This window comes from Rhinoraja longicauda, chromosome 10, assembly GCF_053455715.1.
Source record: "Rhinoraja longicauda isolate Sanriku21f chromosome 10, sRhiLon1.1, whole genome shotgun sequence".
Lineage (NCBI taxonomy): Eukaryota > Metazoa > Chordata > Chondrichthyes > Rajiformes > Arhynchobatidae > Rhinoraja > Rhinoraja longicauda.
The window spans coordinates 14,906,002-14,925,706 of NC_135962.1; the positions used below are offsets into that span (position 1 = coordinate 14,906,002).

The following is a 19,705-nucleotide window of genomic DNA, read 5'->3' on the forward strand; positions in this document are numbered from 1 at the left end:
CTGCAGAAGCTTAATTAAAGCAAGGATGTAACACAGATAACTCACAGGCTTGTTGCAACGTCACTTCCACACCCTGCCCTAACTTTATACTCCATTACAGAGTGAAATCAGATGGGGAGTAAAACCAGCAAAGTTCCCATTCTGAACCATTTCCCAATAAACATGTTGGGTTAAAATTGCCTGCCACTGTTGTCACATATTTACTAATGAGAACCATGGGCCTTCATCACTGAAGAAAGATGAGAGTGACCTATTAAGGAATATATAAAATATTAATAAAAACCAAGGTCTTTCTCTGCACAACTTTGGTATATTACAAAACTAAAACCAGGAAAGAAATGTTTGAAACAGCTGATATCAAGTAGTCCTTACTAACATAGGGATAGGCACAGGAAGATTGCATAATCCTTGAATGTATTAATTAAATGGATTTAGTAAAGTAAATGTCTGATAAATCTAGCATGCTTTATATCAACAAGTGACTAATAAGCCAATGGCTCACAATGCTTTGCATCACCAGTTTTTTCTTATTTCATGTCAAGGTCTCCTGTAAATGAATACAAAGAAATCGATTTTCAAAACTAACCAAGACTGCATTAACATTTCATTCAAGCACTAGGATAGCACTAGGATGGAACTAGGCTTAGGCTGTCCTTCAACACTCAATTCCAATATTCCTTTGAAGATTAGCTTTACTAGAAATTACCATAAATTATCTTTTTCAGTTTGGAGAATACTAATTTCTTTGGGGATATTATACTGATACTGAACTAAAACAAGAATCTGGTGCACACCGTTGGACAATTTGCTTAACAAGATCAGGAATGCAATGGGCGGTGAAAGCCAGCTCGCCATTGCAATTTTGATTTATACAAGAAACGATGTGTAAGAACATACGACATAGGAGCAGAATTCGGCCATTCGGCCCATAGAGTGTACTCAGCCATTCGATTATGGCTGATCTATTTTTCCCCTTCAAACCCATTCTCTTGCCTTCTCCCCGTAACCTATAATGCTCTTACTAGTCACAAACCTATCAATCTCCACTTTAAAAATCCCAATGTCTTGGTCTCCACAGCCGTCTGTGGCAATTAATTCCTCAGATTCACCACCCTCTGCCTAAAGAAATTCTTCATTCTGAAGGTACCTACATTTATTCTGAGGCTGTGACCTCTATTTTTAGACTCTTCCATTACTGGAAACATCCTTTTCACATCCACTCTATTTAGCACGTTCATAGGTTTCCTTGAGATCCCCCTTCATCTTTCTAAACTCCAGCGAGTACAGGTCCAGAGCCATCAAACGTTCCTCATACGCTAACTCAGTCATCCCTGGGATAATTCTTGTAAATCTCCTCTGGACCTTCTCCAATGCCACAACATCCTTCCTCAGATATGTGGCTCAAAACTGCTCATAATATTCTAAATGTGGACTCACGAGAGCCTTATAAAGCCTCAATGTTATGTTCTTGCTTTTATATTCTAGTCCCCTCAAAATGAATGTCAGCATTGCATTTGCCTTCCTTACCATCAACTCAACCTATAAATTAATCTTTTGGGAATCCTGCACCAACACTCCCAAGTCCCTTTGCACTTCCATTTTATGAATCCTCTCCCCCATTTACAAAGTAATCTGCGCCTTTCTTCATTTGTACTCAGGAATGGAAAGATCAATGGGTACCAGATTAATTGTTGATACTTATTAGCATGGGACTAAGATGGCATGGGGTGAGTGGTGGGGGAAGGCAGGGTGTGTTTGGATTGGCATGAGGTATTTAGGATTGCGCATGAAAAAAATGAAGGATTCCTTAGCCCTTTTCTTCATTGAAAACAGATTCCAAATGTGGATTAAGCTTTTGACACATATGTGTATTTCACTGGCTTTACTTTGTGGTTAGGAACTGCCCAGCAGGAAATAAAAGGGTATCCTATTTCTCAGGAGAGAAATTTGTACAAAACTATTGAGGGGAATTTTGAGTTTAAGGAGAAACAGCTCCAGTGTTGTTCCCTCGACATCATGAAAGGGGGAAAAAACCCTCAGCGCCTCAAAGGTTCTCCATACCTTGCACCACAAGATTTTTTTGCTTCATGCTGAGGGTCTCAACTCTGTAATGCCTCACAAGTGGACCGGGACTAAATAGCATCTGTTTTGCAGTAATGGATTTGGATATTTAAAGTGGAGGTAAATGGCATACCATAAGAGATGTTAAGTTCTTCAATTATTTTGAAATTGGATGCAGATTATTCACCTGGTGAGAAGGCACATTTTGGGGGCAAATATAAGTTTCTAAAAGTTTAGTTGCAGGTTATCTTTGAGACTATTCACTCACATGTCAAGAGTTTGTGCTGACACCATTAGGTCCAGAAAGGTAAGCAGCTGGTGTTGATTGTCCACAGTACAACCAGTTGAATCACCATTCAATTGCATATTTCCAAATAATTGTGTCACTCATTGTGAAGTATATATTAAGTTGCTGTCATCTACTGTCTGCTCAGTGTGAGCTAAAGTTTCTATTTGTTAGGATTATGAGTAGGTAGTCATGGATCCCAAGGGTAGCATGGTTTCTCTCAATCTACCCAAACAGTTCCCCTTTATATCCTGATAATTTCAATGAAATCACACTTTTCTGCCTAAATTTCAGGGAATATCAATCTAGCCCGTGTAAACTCTGCATCATTTAACCCTTGAAGTATAGTTCCAGTAAAGAAAACTGTGCTACATTCCCTCAAAGGGCAATGTTTCCTTCCTAAGATGTGGTACAAAAATTGCTCACAGTAGTCTTGGTGTATTTCATCCAGGGATTTATGCATCTGGAGTACAACATCTAACTCTTCATATTAGACCTCAAAGCAAAAGACCAACCTTCAGTTAACCTATTGATTTTATTTTGTACTTGTTCATGGGATTTTAATATTATATATGGACATTTACGTCTCTTTAAGTCACCACTGCCGCCAGCTTTGCACTACTTAGAAAGCACAGATTTATCTTTCCAGGATCACAGTGGATGACCTCCCACTTGTTGGATTGAACTCCAATGACAGAAGTTTTAATCTAACTCCTGCTCACTTAATCTAAGGATGTCTTTTATAAATTTGTGATTTTCCACATTTTATACAATTAATCTTTCCTCTGCTTCATTGATAAAACGGATATGTAATCTTCTATCTGTCATCCAAATAAATGGTGAATAGTTGATGCTCTAATAACATTCCCTACAGGATACCATTAGTTATATTTTGTCAATTTAAATATCTGCCCGTTATTCCTACTCAGACTCTTAATCGGGTTAGTGTCATGACAGTGTCTTCTGAGCATCTTTATTCAATTTCTTCCAGAAATCCATAAAAAATAATATCCTTAGATGGTCCACTACGTTAATCACCTCCACAGGAAATTCAATTGGATTCACAAACACAAGTTAACCGTTTGCAAATCTGTACCAGTTCTTACCAAGCAGCTGCAATGTTCCAGGTGCTCAGTCACTGCCCTTAAAGACTCAAGCAACTGAGGCAACAGATGGGGTTGGATCACCTTTTGGGCAGCACGGTGGCGTGGCGGTAGAGCTATTGCCTTACAGCGCCAGAGACCTGGGTTCGATCCTGACCACGGGTGCTTGTCTGTACAGAGTTTGTACGTTCTCTCCGTGACCTGTGTGGGTTTTCTCCGAGATCTTCGGTTTCCTCCCACACTCTAAAAACCTACAGGTTTGTAGGTTAATTAGCATGGTATAAATGTAAATTGTCCCTAGTGTGTATAGGATAGTTTTAGTGTGTGAGGATCGCTGTTCGCGCGGACTCGGCAGGCCGAAGGTCCTGTTTCCGCATTGTATCTCGAAACTAAACTGAAAACTAAACCTATAATTTAGGATTAGTTTAGAAAATTAATCAGTTCAGAAAATTAATGGTTATAAAATAAAACGAGAACTTCGGGACATTTTTATCAGATCACCTGCTGCAATTCCTTGAGATCCTAGTATTAAAGTTAACAGATTTTCTTTTTTGTGGTTAATCAGTTTCACTCTGTTCCAAGCACTGCCTAGGGAAAATATTGATAGGAGGAAATAAATGCAATGTTCCCATCGGTTAGGAACCCCCTGTCCATGTCTGCTCAAAGTGGAGGAGCATTCCAAATTACCTTGAGAACCTCAGGTCCATGAATTGAGATTGCAGAGTCTGTGTAAACAGCAGAGCGAGAGAGTGAGGACTAACTTCAAACCAACCACCTGCCTACTTTAGCCTTCACCTAGCACTCTTACTCAACAGTGAGGAATAATCAGCAGATTCTACATAGGCCTCATGAATCACTTCAGAAGCTCACTCTCAACCCCAGATGCCACCTAAGACAGCAACACTAATTTTAGTTATTCAGTCTTAATTTCCTTGTAACTAGCACAAAGTAATTATTCAATATATTTGTTATTTCTGTATTGATAACATCATTTTCAGTTTTTAAAGAGATCCACATTGCTCTTGTCTTTTTTTCTATTCTAATTTTGAAAGTTTATTCGTGGTGAGTTTTGTATCCAAATTGCAAGTTTCTTTTTTCAATTCTTATTATTTATTTTAAAATCTCTCCCAGTTTCCAGGATCTGTGCTCGAGTCTGCATTTTATTGTGTTGTTTCTCTCATATTTGGCCTATTCCTCTTCATCATCCATTGCTTGTTACTTTGGTAATTAAATTCCTTCCCCTCAAGTGAACAAACATTCTGTATTACTTTAGATTCAGCTTTGAATACCTCCCACAGCCATTTTAACCGTTAAAAGTTTTTTTCAAGTTTATTGTACATAGTTTATTTCATTTGGTTGAAGTCAGCTTCAGCTAAATCTTAGAAGTTGTTTTTACATTCTTCTCTGTGAAACAGTGGGGGAAGAAAACAGTGGCATGTTGATCATGCAGCTGAACATCTACAGTATGAGTGAATGCTTCAGATATTAAATGGAGCTGGGATTTATGGCAGTGTTGTGCAAAGAATAAACCAAGTGCCAAGTGTGCATCACAGGTCAGCTCCTCGCTGTAACCATTTTATTCCTGGTGTGTCTGACAAGGGGTACCCTCAGAATAAAGTGGTTTGAGTTCCTCTGTGCTTCTACACAGGAAACTGCTGTCCACTGGGCCCCAGCGTAGGTGGGGTGAATGGCACATTGCCAAATTTCTAGACTTCACAAAATAACTGGGAAATGGAAGTCATTGTTATAACTTGCTGTACAGTTATAACCAAACACAAAAAAACCCAGAATCATTGCATTGAGCATCAAACCATTAGTGTTTGAAAACTAATACTGGTAGGTCTCTGCTGTTCAAAATAAGTGCACCACCAACCACTCTCAAATACCCTTGATACTCTTCATTGAAGTGGTGAATGAAATACTATTTAAGTTCTCAGCTCAGAGTCCCAGTACATGTGGCGTAAATTGCAATCCTCTAAGATTGCAAATGCTGCTCAATTCCAGCACATTCTGTTTTTGCTTAAAATTTCCCAAGTGGGGGGTGGGTGCGAAGTTTTGGGATAGTGCAGGCCCCCTTAGGAAATTTTCTAATATACTTTCCACCTCTCTAAGTATGTAAAAAATATATGTTTTTTAAAAATAATGAGGTGTTAAGATCCACAACTGCCTGGGGAGGGAGGGCAATCTGTCCAAGGTAATTGAATGGGATTTGCAAACTTTAGGCAACTGTTGTATGTTTCAGAATCAAGTGGTCAGATCTCTTGGAACATATCGAAGCTAACAGTGTTGGCATTTCGAGCACCAGGTGATTGTAAACCATGCCACCTGGAATACTCCAAAGCACTGGAGATGACTGATGATTCAGACGGGCTTATTACAAGCTAGGATCTTTTTATTCAGCACCAGATCATTGGCAAGGCAACATCTGAATTGGTAAGGTGGTCCTACCTGGATGAAAAGTGAAAAATATTGCAGAGATGGTAAATTGCACAGCTTCAAGCGATAAATATCAGTTCTGTCCCGAAGCCTCAAGAGCTCTGAATCAGCACATAGGATATTCATTATATAACAAGCTGACAGAATAGACACAAAGTATTAATTTGCCATCTCTGAAGTCTTTTCAACCTGTCAAATAATTTCTGTCTGAGTTCTTTACTTTGTTAAATACAATTACAGTTCCACTTTTCTGTATGCCTGCAATTACTTCAATCACCGTTGAGATGACAGGGCTGCACAGTGGCACAGCTAGAGGATGCTGTCTGTGCGAGTTTGCACCTTCTCCCATTGAGTGCATGGGTTTCCCCTGGGTTCTCTGGATTTCTCCATATTCCAAATTCGGGCGGGTTGGCCAAATTGGCCACTGGTTAATTGGCCACTGTAAATTGTCACTCGTGTGCAAGTGAGCAGCAGAATCTGTGGCAAATTGATGAGAATGCAAGGAGGAATAAAAATGGGATTAATATGGGGAGACTACAAATAAGTGGTTAATATTACTTTATCAGTTAGGAAAGAATGCCACCAATGGTGCACTCTAAGGGATTTTGGATCATTTACAGGATCCAATTTAGGTGTCCATAAATAGAACAAAATACTGGAATCATTTAGAACAAAGATTTATTTGCATCTAAAATGTTATTGATTTATTTCCCATTTCCTGGATTTAGAGGTCTTCAAGACTCTTAAGACTCGTAAAAGACTTTTAAGCTACCGAGCTTTGAACAAAAATCTACAGTCACTTCCTGAGCAGATGAGCATCTCAACATTTTGGTTTTCTTCCAGATTCCCAATCCCATGTGTATGGAGAATTAGTTCCTGATATCATTCAAATTTTAAAGTTAAGACCCTTTGTTCTAATCAGAGGTAATAGTGTCCCTCTGTTCATCCTCTCAGATTCTTTACTCATTCAAACATCTCTCATATCTGCTGTGTGTGATTGCATCATCTGGATTGCTTTAATTTTGCTGTACTTTGTGTAGTGACAATAAAGGTTTTTTACATTTACATTTTACATCAGCCTTCAATTTTCTACACTTCAGGGAATACAAGCCTAGCCCACATAACTTTTCCTTATTTTAACTCTTTCAGTCTTGGCACTTTAACACTAAATCTAGACTTCAATATCTCCTTCCAGTCATATACGGTGTGAGCTTTTACATCCCCTCTCTGTTGAATTCTCACGAGAATCTAGTATGAAATCAAATTTCTGCTCTTCTTCGGGTAAAAGGAAATTGTATCTTTCCATTAAAAAATATCAATTACTTTGTAAGGTTGTAGTGATTTCTCTGCAAGATTTCACTGCTTCATATTTTCTGATCTCATCAGTTAGAAAGTGCATAGCCCTCTTCATCTCATTCCAAAGAGCAGTTTCCCATTCACTTTTCGGTCTGCTGTCCATATCCTCCATTTACTTTGTAATCAAAAATCAGTCTAAAAATTATGCAATGACTGAGTACGCACAGCTTGCAGTTAGAGAACTACAAAGATTTCTAACATTCCGCCCAGGAATCTTTCAAATGATGAAGCCTTCCTCCTGACAATTCGACAATTTCCTATTAATTTTTAAAAAGTAATCTGTTTTTTCTTTCCGCACAAGCAAGTGTTGGAATTTTCCAACAAAATGTTAACAAGGAGGATATGTTTCAGCCCAGGCATCCTTCAAAAAATAGTACACTAATTTACAAACATTCATGGCTCACAGGCAGTTGATCAAAACAATTGTGTGCATAAATGTTGACCAGTCAATTGATGATATAATTGCAAAAGGGATGTTCTTTTTTCTGTGTACATGCACAAACACGATACAGAAATTATTTTAGTGTACGGTCATTTATAATTCACATATAGTTCCACAGTGAAAGCATGCGCTCACATAATTTTAAAGCACATGATGCTGCCATCAACACTGCAATGATGTGATAATACTCGGCGCATTATAAAGTAAATATTATCAGCACACTCTGAAAATGCATGGGAAAAGGCAACACACGAACAAATGCCTTAAAACCTAAGAATTTATAAAAAATCATTCTTCATGTAAATTGCAGCACTAATGTTTTGCAAATTGCATTTTCTAAAATCGGACTAGCTTAGATGGGGCAACTTGATCGATGGGCCTATCTTTGTGCTGCATGACTATGACTCTATGGCCATTGCAGCGTATCACTGCACATAAATAAATAAGAAACATTAATGGAAGAGAAAGTCGGTAATAAGCAAAACCTCTTCCATTAGAGGTTCCATTAGAAGATCATCGGCTGCTCACTGCCCTCCCTGGAGCACCTGTTCAGCCTACGCTGCCTCAGTAGAGCAGGCAAAATAATAAAAGATCCATCCCACCCCGGCCACCGTCTGTTTGTTCATCTGCCCTCTGGTCGACGTTTCAGGTCGATCAAATCCCGAACAAACAGACTTAAGAACAGTTTTTACCCCAGGGCCATACGAGAACTGAACACTACCTTTGCACTAGGCAACACCGTTAAAAAATCTTGTACTTAATATAATTGTATTTATGTATTTATTTGTTTTTGCATTTATTGCATATATGTTTGTACGCACCGTCAGGATTGGCTATTTTTTAATTTCGTTGTACTCGTTGCAATGACAATAAATGAATATTATTATTATTTATTATTATTATTATTAAAACTGCTGTATCTTGCTCTAAAGATCACATGCATTACTTGAGCTTCTTGCACATGTTTAAATGTATTTCTGCAGTGTGGACTAAACTTTTGCATGTCTTTAAGCTTATTGCCAAAGCTAAGAATTTTGTCTAATTACCAAGAATAGTTCAAATAACTGGTACCCTTTGAAAGATGAACTGATTCAGTAATTTTTCTTTAGAGCATTAAATAGTTATGTAGCTCAATTTGCAAAGCACTGAGCTTCTAGGTGGACCTCAGAGCACAATAGTGTAAACATTATTTCTGCAGCAAATGTTTCTCCTGCTTCAGCTAACAACATTCTATTTCCAAGTCGGCCAATGTATTTGAGTGCTATTTTAACTACAGCAACATTTACAGCCCCTGCTGTTCTTTGCAACACAGCCATACAGAGTCGGGACTGTGTTTTAGTACATCCTTAAACTACTCCCCTGTCATCTACTGAAGCTCATCCATTTTTCAGCTCATTGATAACATGTACTTAAAGCCTGCGGTAATCCATCTGAATAACAATAAATGTTTTTAGTCCTGTCTACCTCTTGAGCAACATGCTGTTGGTAATGTGGCCCTATTCTTGGTATGCATAATGTATCTGACTGCACAACTAATGCAGGTCAAGACGTAGATGAAATGGCAAGTTCACTCCAAAAGCTAATTACTGCAGATGTTGGAAATCTGTATTATTACACTGTAGGTTAACATGCATCAATGGTCAGAGAAAGGGCATTAAGCTTTCTGATTGTTATGGACACATCAGTTGGTTGTGCTGCTGCCCCACACTAACAATCCAGGTGGAGTTTGCACATTCTACATGTGACCATGTGAGTCCCCCCCAACCACCCCAGTGTTCTGATTTCTTTACATTTCCCCAAAAGTACTGTTGGTAGATTCATTAACTACTGCACATTATCCGAGTTGGGAGAGTGATAGAAGAATCTGAGTGATATTAAGGCCATTTGAGAGAGAGTAAGATACAGGAAAATAAGCGGGGAACTGAGATTGATGGGATTGGTCTCACAGGGCAACTGCTGGTGTCTCTGTTGATGACATCTGTCTAGTGTCTCTGTTGATGAATTGTGTCCATGTGCAGCTCCTTACAGACCGCAGTAGGGAACTGGAGCATCAGCTGGATGACCTTGGGATCATTGGAGAGAATGACAGCTTCATAGATGGGAGTTATATGGCGTGGTCACATCCAAGGTTCAGGTGACCACGAGGAAAGGGAGTAGACAGAGCGTGCAGGTGACCCCCGGTGACCATTCCCCTTCAAAACAAGTATACCCTTTTGGATGCTGTTGAGGTGGATGACCCATCAGGGGTGAGCAGGAGTAGCAGTCAGGCCTGTGACATCGAGTCCGAGTCTGAGGCAGAGCGGGAAAGGGTAATGTCAAGCAGAGCCATAGTGGAAGGAGACTCTGTAGTTTGGGAGGAATCTCCAGTCAGGAGATTCTGTGGCAGCACCTGAGACTCCAGGATGGTGTATTCCCTTCCCAGTGCTAGGTTCCAGGGTGTCTCGGAGCAGTTGAATGACATTCTCAAGGGGAAGAGTGAGCAGCCAGAAGCTGTTATGCATGTTGGTACAAATGACATACGTTGTCAAGCTGGAAAGGGTGTAGAGAACATTTACGAGGATGTTGCTAGGATTTGGAGGCCTGAACTACAGGGAGAGGTTGAGCAGATGAAGGGTGATCTTACAGAGGTCATGAGAGGAATGAATCGGGTAAACACAGAAAGACTCTTGCCCAGAGTAGGAGAATCGAGAATCAGATGACATAGATTTAATGTGAAGGGGGAAAGATTTAACAGGAACCTGAGAGGGTGCCTTTTTTTTTGCACAAAGGGTGGTGGGTGTATGGAATGCCAGAGGAGGTAGTTGAGACAGGTTCTATCACAACATTTAAGAAACATTTAGACAGATCCATGGATAGGGTAGATTTAGAGGGATATGGGCCAATTCCAGGCTGGTGGGACTAGTTTAGATGGGACATGATGGTTGGCACAGGCAAGTTGGGCCGAAGGGCCTGTTTCCATTCTCTCTGACTCTAGGTAAGAAAAGGGAAGAGGTCCTGCAAAATGAACATAGGAAGTTAGGGAAAAGATTAAAAAGTAGGATCTCCAAGGTAGTGAATCCCAAATTACTTCACCTGGAGTACTGTGTGCAGTTTTGGTCTCCAAATTTGAGGAAGGATATTCTTGCTATTGAGGGCGTGCAGCGTAGGTTTACTAGGTTAATTGCCGGAATGGCGGGATTGTCATATGTTGAAAGACTGGAGCGACTAGGCTTGTATACACTGGAATTTAGAAGCATGAGAGGAGATCTTATCGAAACGTATAAGATTATTAAGGGGTTGGACACGTTAGAGGCAGGAAACATGTTCCCAATGTTGGGGGAGTCCAGAACAAGGGGCCACATTTTAAGAATAAGGGGTAGACCATTTAGAACTGAGATGAGGAAAAACTTTTTCAGTCAGAGTTGTGAATCTGTGGAATTCTCTACCTCAGAAGGCAGTGGAGGCCAATTCTCTGAATGCATTCAAGAGAGAGCGAGATAGAGCTCTTAAGGATAGCGGAGTCAGGGGGTATGGGGAGAAGGCAGGAACGGGGTACTGATTGAGAATGATCAACCATGGTCACATTGAATGGCGGTGCTGGCTCGAAGGGCCGAATGGCCTCCTCCTGCACCTATTGTCTATTGTCTACTTCTGGTGCCACGTGCTAATAATGGTAGAAATAGAAAGATCGGACAGATGGCTCAGGAATTGATGCAAGGGACAAGGATTCAGATGTTTAGAACACTGGGATCTCTTCTGGGCCAGAGGCAACTGATGGAAGGGTGATGGGTTACATCTAAATTGGAAGGGAACAAGTATCCTTGCAAGAAGGTTCGCCAATGCTACTTGGGAGGGTTTAATCTAGAGAGGCTGGGGGTGGGAAACAGAATAGTTGGTTAGAGATTATGACCAGTAATTCTCAAAGGAAGAACTGGCAGGGAGCGGCGATGGAATATGATGATCCTGACGGGCTGAAGTTTGCTTATTTCAACATTTGTGGTATAGTAGTAACACAGATGAACAGAGCCTGGATTGATGCGAGGACGATGATGTTGTGGCTATTGTGGAAACGAGGTTGCGGGAGGAACATAACTGGCAGCTCAAATTTTGGCAGTTTTGTTGTTTCCGACGAGATTGAGAGGGAGGCAAAAGAAGTGGAGGAGTTGCGCTACTGATCAGGAAGAGTTATAGTGGACTGCAGAGAGGACATACTGGAGGGTTTGTCTGCCGAGGGGGTATGGGTGAAGAAGCTTAGAAAAAAGTAAGATGCAAGCTCTCTAATGGGATTGTAGTATTGGCCCATACACGGGTAGATTTAAACTCAATTGGCCGGGGGACAAGATTTAATGCAGGACTGATGCAGGTGAGAGGCTGGAAGTCGGTGTGGAAGATGATGAAAAGGTTCAGTGGGCCGAATAGGTAGGAATATTGCTGAGAATAAAGAAGGGCTGTTGGATGGAATTGTATTATTTTAATTCGAGAGGCCAGGCGGTAAGGCAGATGAACTCGGGGCATGGATAGGTACCTGCAACTAGGACACCGTAGCCGTTATGGAAACATGGCTACGAGAGGAACAGGACTGAGACTTAATGTGCCAGGGTACAGGTGTTGCAGGAGAGATAGAAGTGGGGGTGAAAGAGGAGGGGTGTTGTTGTATTTATTATGAGAATGTCACAGCAGTGGTCCAAAATAACACTACAGATGGTTCGTTCAGTAAGACTATATGGGTGGAGCAAAGATATACAAAATGATCAACTCATTTGGAGTGTACTATAGACCCCAAATAGTCAATGGGAACCAGAAGAACAAATATGCCAAGAGATTGCAGGCAGTTGCAAGATTAATAAAATTGTGAGAGATGGAGATATTAACTTTCCCAATATAGAGTGGAACTATCATCATGCCAAGGTCTAGAATGGGATGGAATTTGTCAAATGTGTTCAATAAAGTTTCCTCAAGCAATATGTAGACGGCTCTACATGAAAGAGGGCAAAGCCTGATCCACTCTTAGGAAATTGGGAAGGCCAAGTGACTGAGTGTATGTGGGTGAGCCTTTTAGGACCCACAACCACTATCCAATTAGCTTTAAAATAGTTATAGGTTAAGACAGGGTGGATCCACATGTTAAAATTCTGAATTGTGGTAAGGACAACTTTGATACAATTAGAAAGGAACATACTAAAGTTGATTGTGGAGTGGGTTGTTTGCGGGCAAAGGAATCCCATTAAAGTGGGGTGCTTTTTAAAGTATGATGTCAAGAATTCAGGGCATGCATGTTCTTGCTAGAGAGAAGGCAAGAGGGGAGGGGGAGGGAGTAAGAAAGCTTGGTGACGAGAGAAATTGATGTTCTGGTCAGGTAAAGGAGGCATGGGACAGGTATAGACAGCCTGAATCAAATGTATTCATGGAGGAATTTCAGGAACTGAGGGTCACAATTAAGGAAATAGGGAGGGCAAAAAGAGGGCAGGAGAGAGCTCTAGCAGATAATATTAAGGAAAATCCAAAAAGGTTTAAAAACCTATGTTAAGGAAAAGATGGTAACTATGGAGAGAAAAGGGGCTCTCAGAAATCAAAGCAGTCATCTATGTGTGGAGCTGCAAGAGATACACAGGGTCTTCAATTAGTATTTCTCCTCTATTTTTACCATGAAGACCCGAGGACTGGGAAAATTGTAACAGTTAATGGAGATGTCTTGAGGACTGTCCATATTACACTCAAGGAGGTTCTGAACGTACTATGGTGTACAAAGTTGGACAATTCCCCTGGGCCTGATCAGATATATCCGAGGACACGTTTGGAAGCTAGAGAAATTGGAGGTGTGCTGGCTGATATATAAAATTCATCATTAGACATGCGTGAGGTGCTGGAAGAATGGAGGGTGGCTAATGTTGTGCCTTAAGAATTGCTGCAAGGAAAAACCTGGAAACTATAGACCAGTGAGCCTAACATCTGTGGTGGGCAGGTTACTGGAGAGTATTCTAAAGGATAAGCTATATATGCATTTGGACAGACAGGGGTTAATTATGAATTTTCAGTATGGTTTTGTATGTGGAAGATCATGTCTTACGAATCTGATTGAGATTTTTGAAGCAATATCCAAAAAACTTGATGAAGCCATAAATGGTATCTAAATGGACTTCGGCAAGACATTTGATAAAGTTCCACGTGGTAGGCTGCTCAGGAAGGTTAGATCGCATGGGATCCAGGGAGAGCTAGCCGACAGGATAGAGAATAGGCTTCATGGAAGGAAGCAGAGGTTGACAGTGTAAGGTTATTTTTCGGACTGGAGGCGTGTGACCCATGGTGAGTGTCAGGGAATGGTGCTGGGCCCATTTCTGTTAATGGCTTTTATCAATGATTTGGATGAGAATGTAAACAACATGATTAGTAAGTTTGCAGACAACACTAAAGTGGGTGGTATCAAAAATTACAAGCAAGATCTTGATCAATTGGGCAAGTTGGCTGAGGAATGGTAATGGAGTTTAATGTAAGTATAAGGTGTTTCTAGAGTTTCCTGTTTTGCTTTAGATTTCCAACAATTGCAACAATATCTCTTTATTTCTCTTGCCCTAATGTGCTTGGTTCTGAACATTAAACCCAGCTCTTTATTTTTAAAAATGGAAAAGTAATAATTAACCCTCAGTATTTAAATAGAAAAGTAATTTTACTCTAGAATATATCTTTCTGTAACATTCAATATAAAGTAAACAGTAAACTCACAATTAAAAGTATGGAAGAGTGACTCTTAAAATGTACACAGCATTTACAGAGCCCCATTTATCCCTTAGCGGTCTGCCAAATGCCTTCATGCCATTCACAATTTGCACAACAAAGCCCATGCTCAAATTGCTTATACCGCAATTAACATGACAAATAAAATCTCATGCGTGGCCCAAAGACGAGCAAACATTGGCATTTCAAAAGCTTGGTGTTCAAACATCTCTTAAATACTCAACTACCTGTCGTTCCACCAGATATTAAAATCTGCAGGAATTTTCCTTTTGAAAAGAGAGTTACAAAAAAAGAAAATAATATACAGATGCTTCTGGATTTAACAATTAAATTAAATCATTATCTCAAGATTTCACCTACCGTCACCATTGTGTAAAGCTGGAAAGCATTAACTGAAAAGAATTGCATTACAAAAAGAATAATGGGTGGCAGATTTTGTCAAAACTCAACAAACACAGCAATTTTTCATTCTTCAAGAGGACAACTGCAAACATAAAACGATTGCCCGAGTTGTCTATTATGTGGACACCACAGTACAGTATCTTATCACAAAAAAAAAACTATGCAGGTGCAGGAACCTCACATGACAGGGGTACGTCAATCTGCTATAACACTGCCTTGGTTTTAGGGATGGGATTCAGCACATGTAGTGATAACGCAGCAAGAAATCTGAAGGGAAAGAACATGCACATGGCACATTAAAAAAGTAATTCAAAACTGTATGCCACAGGGACGTTATTTGCACACATCTTCAGGTGCTAGTGCTGAATTTGGTAAAGTATAATGATTCTGCCAATCATGGCAACATGACCTTGAAGCTTCATTGCTCCAACTAAAATTGCCTGAGTGATTAGTTTTCTTTGCAACTACAGAGCAGACTCAGCTGACTATTACATTGGTTCCAAAATGTGTTTTTTTTTACTGTATCCTGTCATAAAGAAATTTGCAATTCCTTCTTTTCAGCCCACACCCCATTCTAATTATTAACACCAAGTAGCAACTCCTCTTATCATAATGTGCACCCCGAGTGGGGTTATCTTAAGACACTGGGGCAAACAGCAAATGTGAGGTATTATTTCATGCTTTGATGTCAAAGGGGAGCAGGACAGTAAAGAGAGAAAGACAAATTTAGAACTGGGGAGTAAAACTTCTTAGCTTGAAAAAAGATCAACATTTGGGACTCAACATAACCTGTGATCATTTCTTAACAAACCAAACCACCATGCAGGAGCGATCGCAGTCTTTTTGATATGGATGAGCCTAATTTTTCCAAAACACCTCCCAATTCCACATTGAAATGTCTCATAAATCCTCTTAAGAAATGGACCTAATTCCCCTTTCAGCATCCCGGTTTCTCGTTATCATGGAGCCTAAATCAGGTTTCAAACAAAAATACCTATCCTTACTAAGATTTTGTTGAAGCTATTTGGTATCCACCTTTCGTAACAGACATGTTCACAATGTTAAGGGGTTAGACAGGCTAGATGCAGGAAGATTGTTCCCGATGTTGGGGAAGTCCAGAACAAGGGGTCACAGTTTAAGGATAAGGGGAAGTCTTTTAGGACCGAGATGAGAACGTTTTTTTTCACACAGAGAGTGGTGAATCTGTGGAATTCTCTGCCACAGAAGGTAGTTCATTGACTATATTTAAGAGGGAGTTAGATGTGGCCCTTGTAGCTAAAGGGATCAGGGGGTATGGAGAGAAGGCAGGTACGGGATACTGAGTTGGATGATCAGCCATGATCATATTGAATGGCGGTGCAGGCTCGAAGGGCCGAATGGCCTACTCCTGCACCTATTTTCTATGTTTCTATGTTTCTAATATATGGATCTGTTTTCAAGCATAATATAATTATTTCTGCAGGATTTACTGAGTTAAGTTTGATCACTGCAGTTATTCGGACAAATCTTTGGTAATTGTCGTTCTTTCTTGTACATAATTTAAAATATATATTTTTAGTTAATTTCAGTATCAGATGTCATGCACTGGTGGCCTGATCTATCCCTGTGGTAATAAAGAATTATTTTACCAGAGCAGGTTTGGAGGGGCAGGATAAGATAAGCATGGGCAGATTCCAAGGAGTGCCTGATTTGTGATCCATGCATAAATATCTGAACTACCGACACAATATGGATTACAAAGCACTTTCGAGAGTTAAGTGGAAAACTTCGAATCTTACTTTCTTGAATCCACAAATCCAACAGAGTTAATGGTAGTCCCTTCTGGCTTTTTCCAGCCTATTAGATATTTGCTGGTTGCTCCTTGGCGAGGATAAAATGTTCTGGGCCCAGATGTGGAGGATGAATGGTGTGATCCCTGGGGTGAAGGAGTTGGTCGTGTCTCATCGTGGGGTGAACTCCTACTGTGTGTAAAGATCACTGGGCTTATGGAATGCCTTGAACTCAGAGTACTAGAGAGAGGGAAAAAAATTAAGTTCCCCATTACAAAGAAAATGCAGCTTGCAAATGAAGAACTTGTATCTCGTTGGTCAGCCATTACATAAGTCCAATATCAATTTCAAAACTGCACTTTTTCCCTTGCTAAAATTAATTATTGGCTTTATTCAATTCTTCTCAATGAAATGAATTGTACAAGTACAGAATGTTTAAGTTGCTAACTTGCACATCAAGCAGATTCTTCCATCACAACCATAGGTGAGCACTGTTGACAGCAGGCAGGGAGAGGTAGGTCTCTGCCTTTTATACAGATTAGATTTGTCATCCTCAACTGCTCAGTAACACTTGCCGAGTCTGGTTGAGAGAGACTGGTCAAATGTTGGATGTCATGAAGAAGGATTATGTTTGTTCCTCATAGATCTGATATGGAGATAATGAACGCTTTTGTTTCACACCTGGATGTATCTGACATTAGCTGTGACACTAATAATTCTCACCTGGGAGAAATAAAGAACATTAATTTGTTGGAAGCAGGTTTTGAGAAGGGGGTGATGGGTATAAAATGAGTTCCAAAGTTTGAGACAATGTTCATGAAGGCAGGTGAAAAGAGGAAGGTTTATGAGGAATAAAGCCTTGAAGTTACAAACGTGTTGAAAAGCAACCAAGCTTGACCAAGAAGACAAGGATGGTGGGTGAATGACATTTAACACAAGATGTACAAATCATCTTTCTTTGGGAACCATTCTGGACAAAACTACTCTGACCTTGACTTTCTAGATAAAACTATTTTTTGCGATCTCTTGAGATTAAGCATAAACAGATGAAGAGGATCCAAAACCACCATGAAGATTATTAATCCAGCGGTAGTATATTCAATTGAAAAATAATTTAATGAAAATGTGGTGAATTGCACACTCTCCACATATATCAACCATAATGGTCATGCTGAAAGCAGTATATTCTCACAAAATATATGTAACAGTTTTCATGTAAATGAAGATGCTTATCACAAATGCATTCATAAAAACAGAATGCCTGAAAGGAACAGTTTAGCTTCAAAGAGAATGTGCAAATAATCCTGCAATTTTATAATTAATGTTACAGTCGTAGATTACAACTAAAGCCATCTGATCACTTGGGCAGGATACCAACTGCAATGAAGTTGGTATCAGTAAATGGGAAATGCAAAGTGTGTATCACTTACAAGCTTTCAGGTATTTACTGTTTCTAAATAGGATACCTTGGATAGTTTCTCAGGGGAATAAAACTGATGGCCTATGTAGCTCTTGCATTAGTTTGTAGATTACATGGCGCAGAAAAGAATGGTGCTGCTCAAGTAGGCCACTTAGTTAATTGAGAAGTTTCCTCTCTCACAAGACTCCTGTATTCAAGGTCCACAGTGTTTCTTTCTTGTGCACACACAACAGAGTGCCATGATGGTCAATGTCAAATGTCAAAGGTGTGTTGCATGCCTGTTGACATCACTGATGAATGCCCCATGCATAAAGGTATTGTAAGCAGCAATGGCGATGGCTTTCTATAAACTATTATGTGGCACATAAACCCTCTGCCATAAAGAGAATATCAATCCCATTATTTGTTCATGTGATCTGTGGTAACTCTCATGCTTATTTTGCCACAGACGCTGTGGAGGCCAAGTCAATGATTATTTTTACGACAGAGATTGACAGATTTCTTGATTAGTATGAGAGTAAGGGGTTAAAGGGAGAAGGCACAAGAATGGAGAGAAAAGATAGATTAGCCATGATTGAATGACAGAGTAGACCTGATGGGCTGAATGACCTAAATCTGCTCCAATAACATGAACTTATTTCCCTTGGTGGCAAGCAAAGGCAGCGATGGAATAACCACAGGGAAGCAAATAATGGTGCAATTCCCAGTATGGAAACAGATTTACCTTACTCACTTCCAACGACATTATTGCCACAGTATTTCAGCAAGTGTTGCAGAAGTATTCATTTGGGTTATTCTCTAACAATCTGTTGTCAGGAAACTTAGACATAGGTTCACACTTGGGAAAGAGCCAAACCAGGCACAGTGTCTTCAGCTCAGGTTATGTTGGCAAGTGTGCTTCCCGTGGCTGAGGGAAGAACAGAATGCTCATGCCATCTTCAACCTGAGGGGTTATCACCAAGACTACTTTCCAATGGTGGATGGGAAGCTGGGATAAACTTGGAGAAAACATACATTCACAAAGACGGCAAAAGGAAATTAATTACCTTGACTGAGAAGAAGTATCACTCAGACTGTATGTTCTGCCTTCTTGAGCTGATGCACTTGAAGTACTGTGGACCAAGCCTCCATAACATCTACTTTGGCTTTCTGTGCTTGGCGCTGGTGAGAGTGCTCCTCTCCTCTCGTAATTGAGGGAGTTACGATCTCCTAATCGGCTGCAATGCATGCCGCTGTCATTTGAACCGGGCCAGGGGGAAGCTACTTTCTCTTTTGGTGGTGCAGACCTCAAAGAATTTGTTGCAGCAGCTGAGGTACCTGCGGATAACATGTTGCCATGACATGGTCCGTAAGAGGTTGTATCAATGCCGCTGTCTGCAGACGTGCCCTGGATGTAGTTATAACCATTTAGTTCAGATTCCGTCCGGTCTCCTGTGTCATACCATTTTTCATCACTGTGAGCACTTGAAGCATTGCTGGAAAGTGTGTTGCTGCTTGAATGACTTGAATATTGAGTATCACACTATTAAATGGGGAAGGAAACATTGAAGCATCATTGATCAAGACTCTGAACCATTTCAACAGTTACCATTTCAATAGTGGAATGCAAAATGACTGTTACCATTTCAACAGTAGAATGCAAAATGAAAATATATCATCTAAAAATTGACTAGTGAATGCATTCTTAAAAGTAAGATATTAGGTTAGCTAAGAAATTGG

The 19,705-nt window shown here is 40.1% G+C and overlaps 1 protein-coding gene across 9 annotated transcripts in view; it reads right to left on the minus strand.

Annotated features, from left to right (window-relative positions):
- sipa1l1 (signal-induced proliferation-associated 1 like 1) overlaps window positions 1–19,705 on the minus strand; it is a 296,284-nt gene that overhangs the window by 17,233 nt on the left and 259,346 nt on the right. For 7 of the 9 annotated variants that reach the window (XM_078406241.1, XM_078406239.1, XM_078406242.1 and 4 more), the window contains 3 exons: window positions 19,033–19,508; window positions 16,576–16,806; window positions 14,623–14,661 (listed from right to left, as the gene is read on the minus strand). In XM_078406241.1, the coding sequence (XP_078262367.1) occupies window positions 14,623–14,661; window positions 16,576–16,806; window positions 19,033–19,508 (746 nt within the window). The remainder of the gene's footprint in view (window positions 1–14,622; window positions 14,662–16,575; window positions 16,807–19,032; window positions 19,509–19,705) is intronic. The other 2 variants (XM_078406247.1, XM_078406248.1) reach the window with 2 other exon arrangements.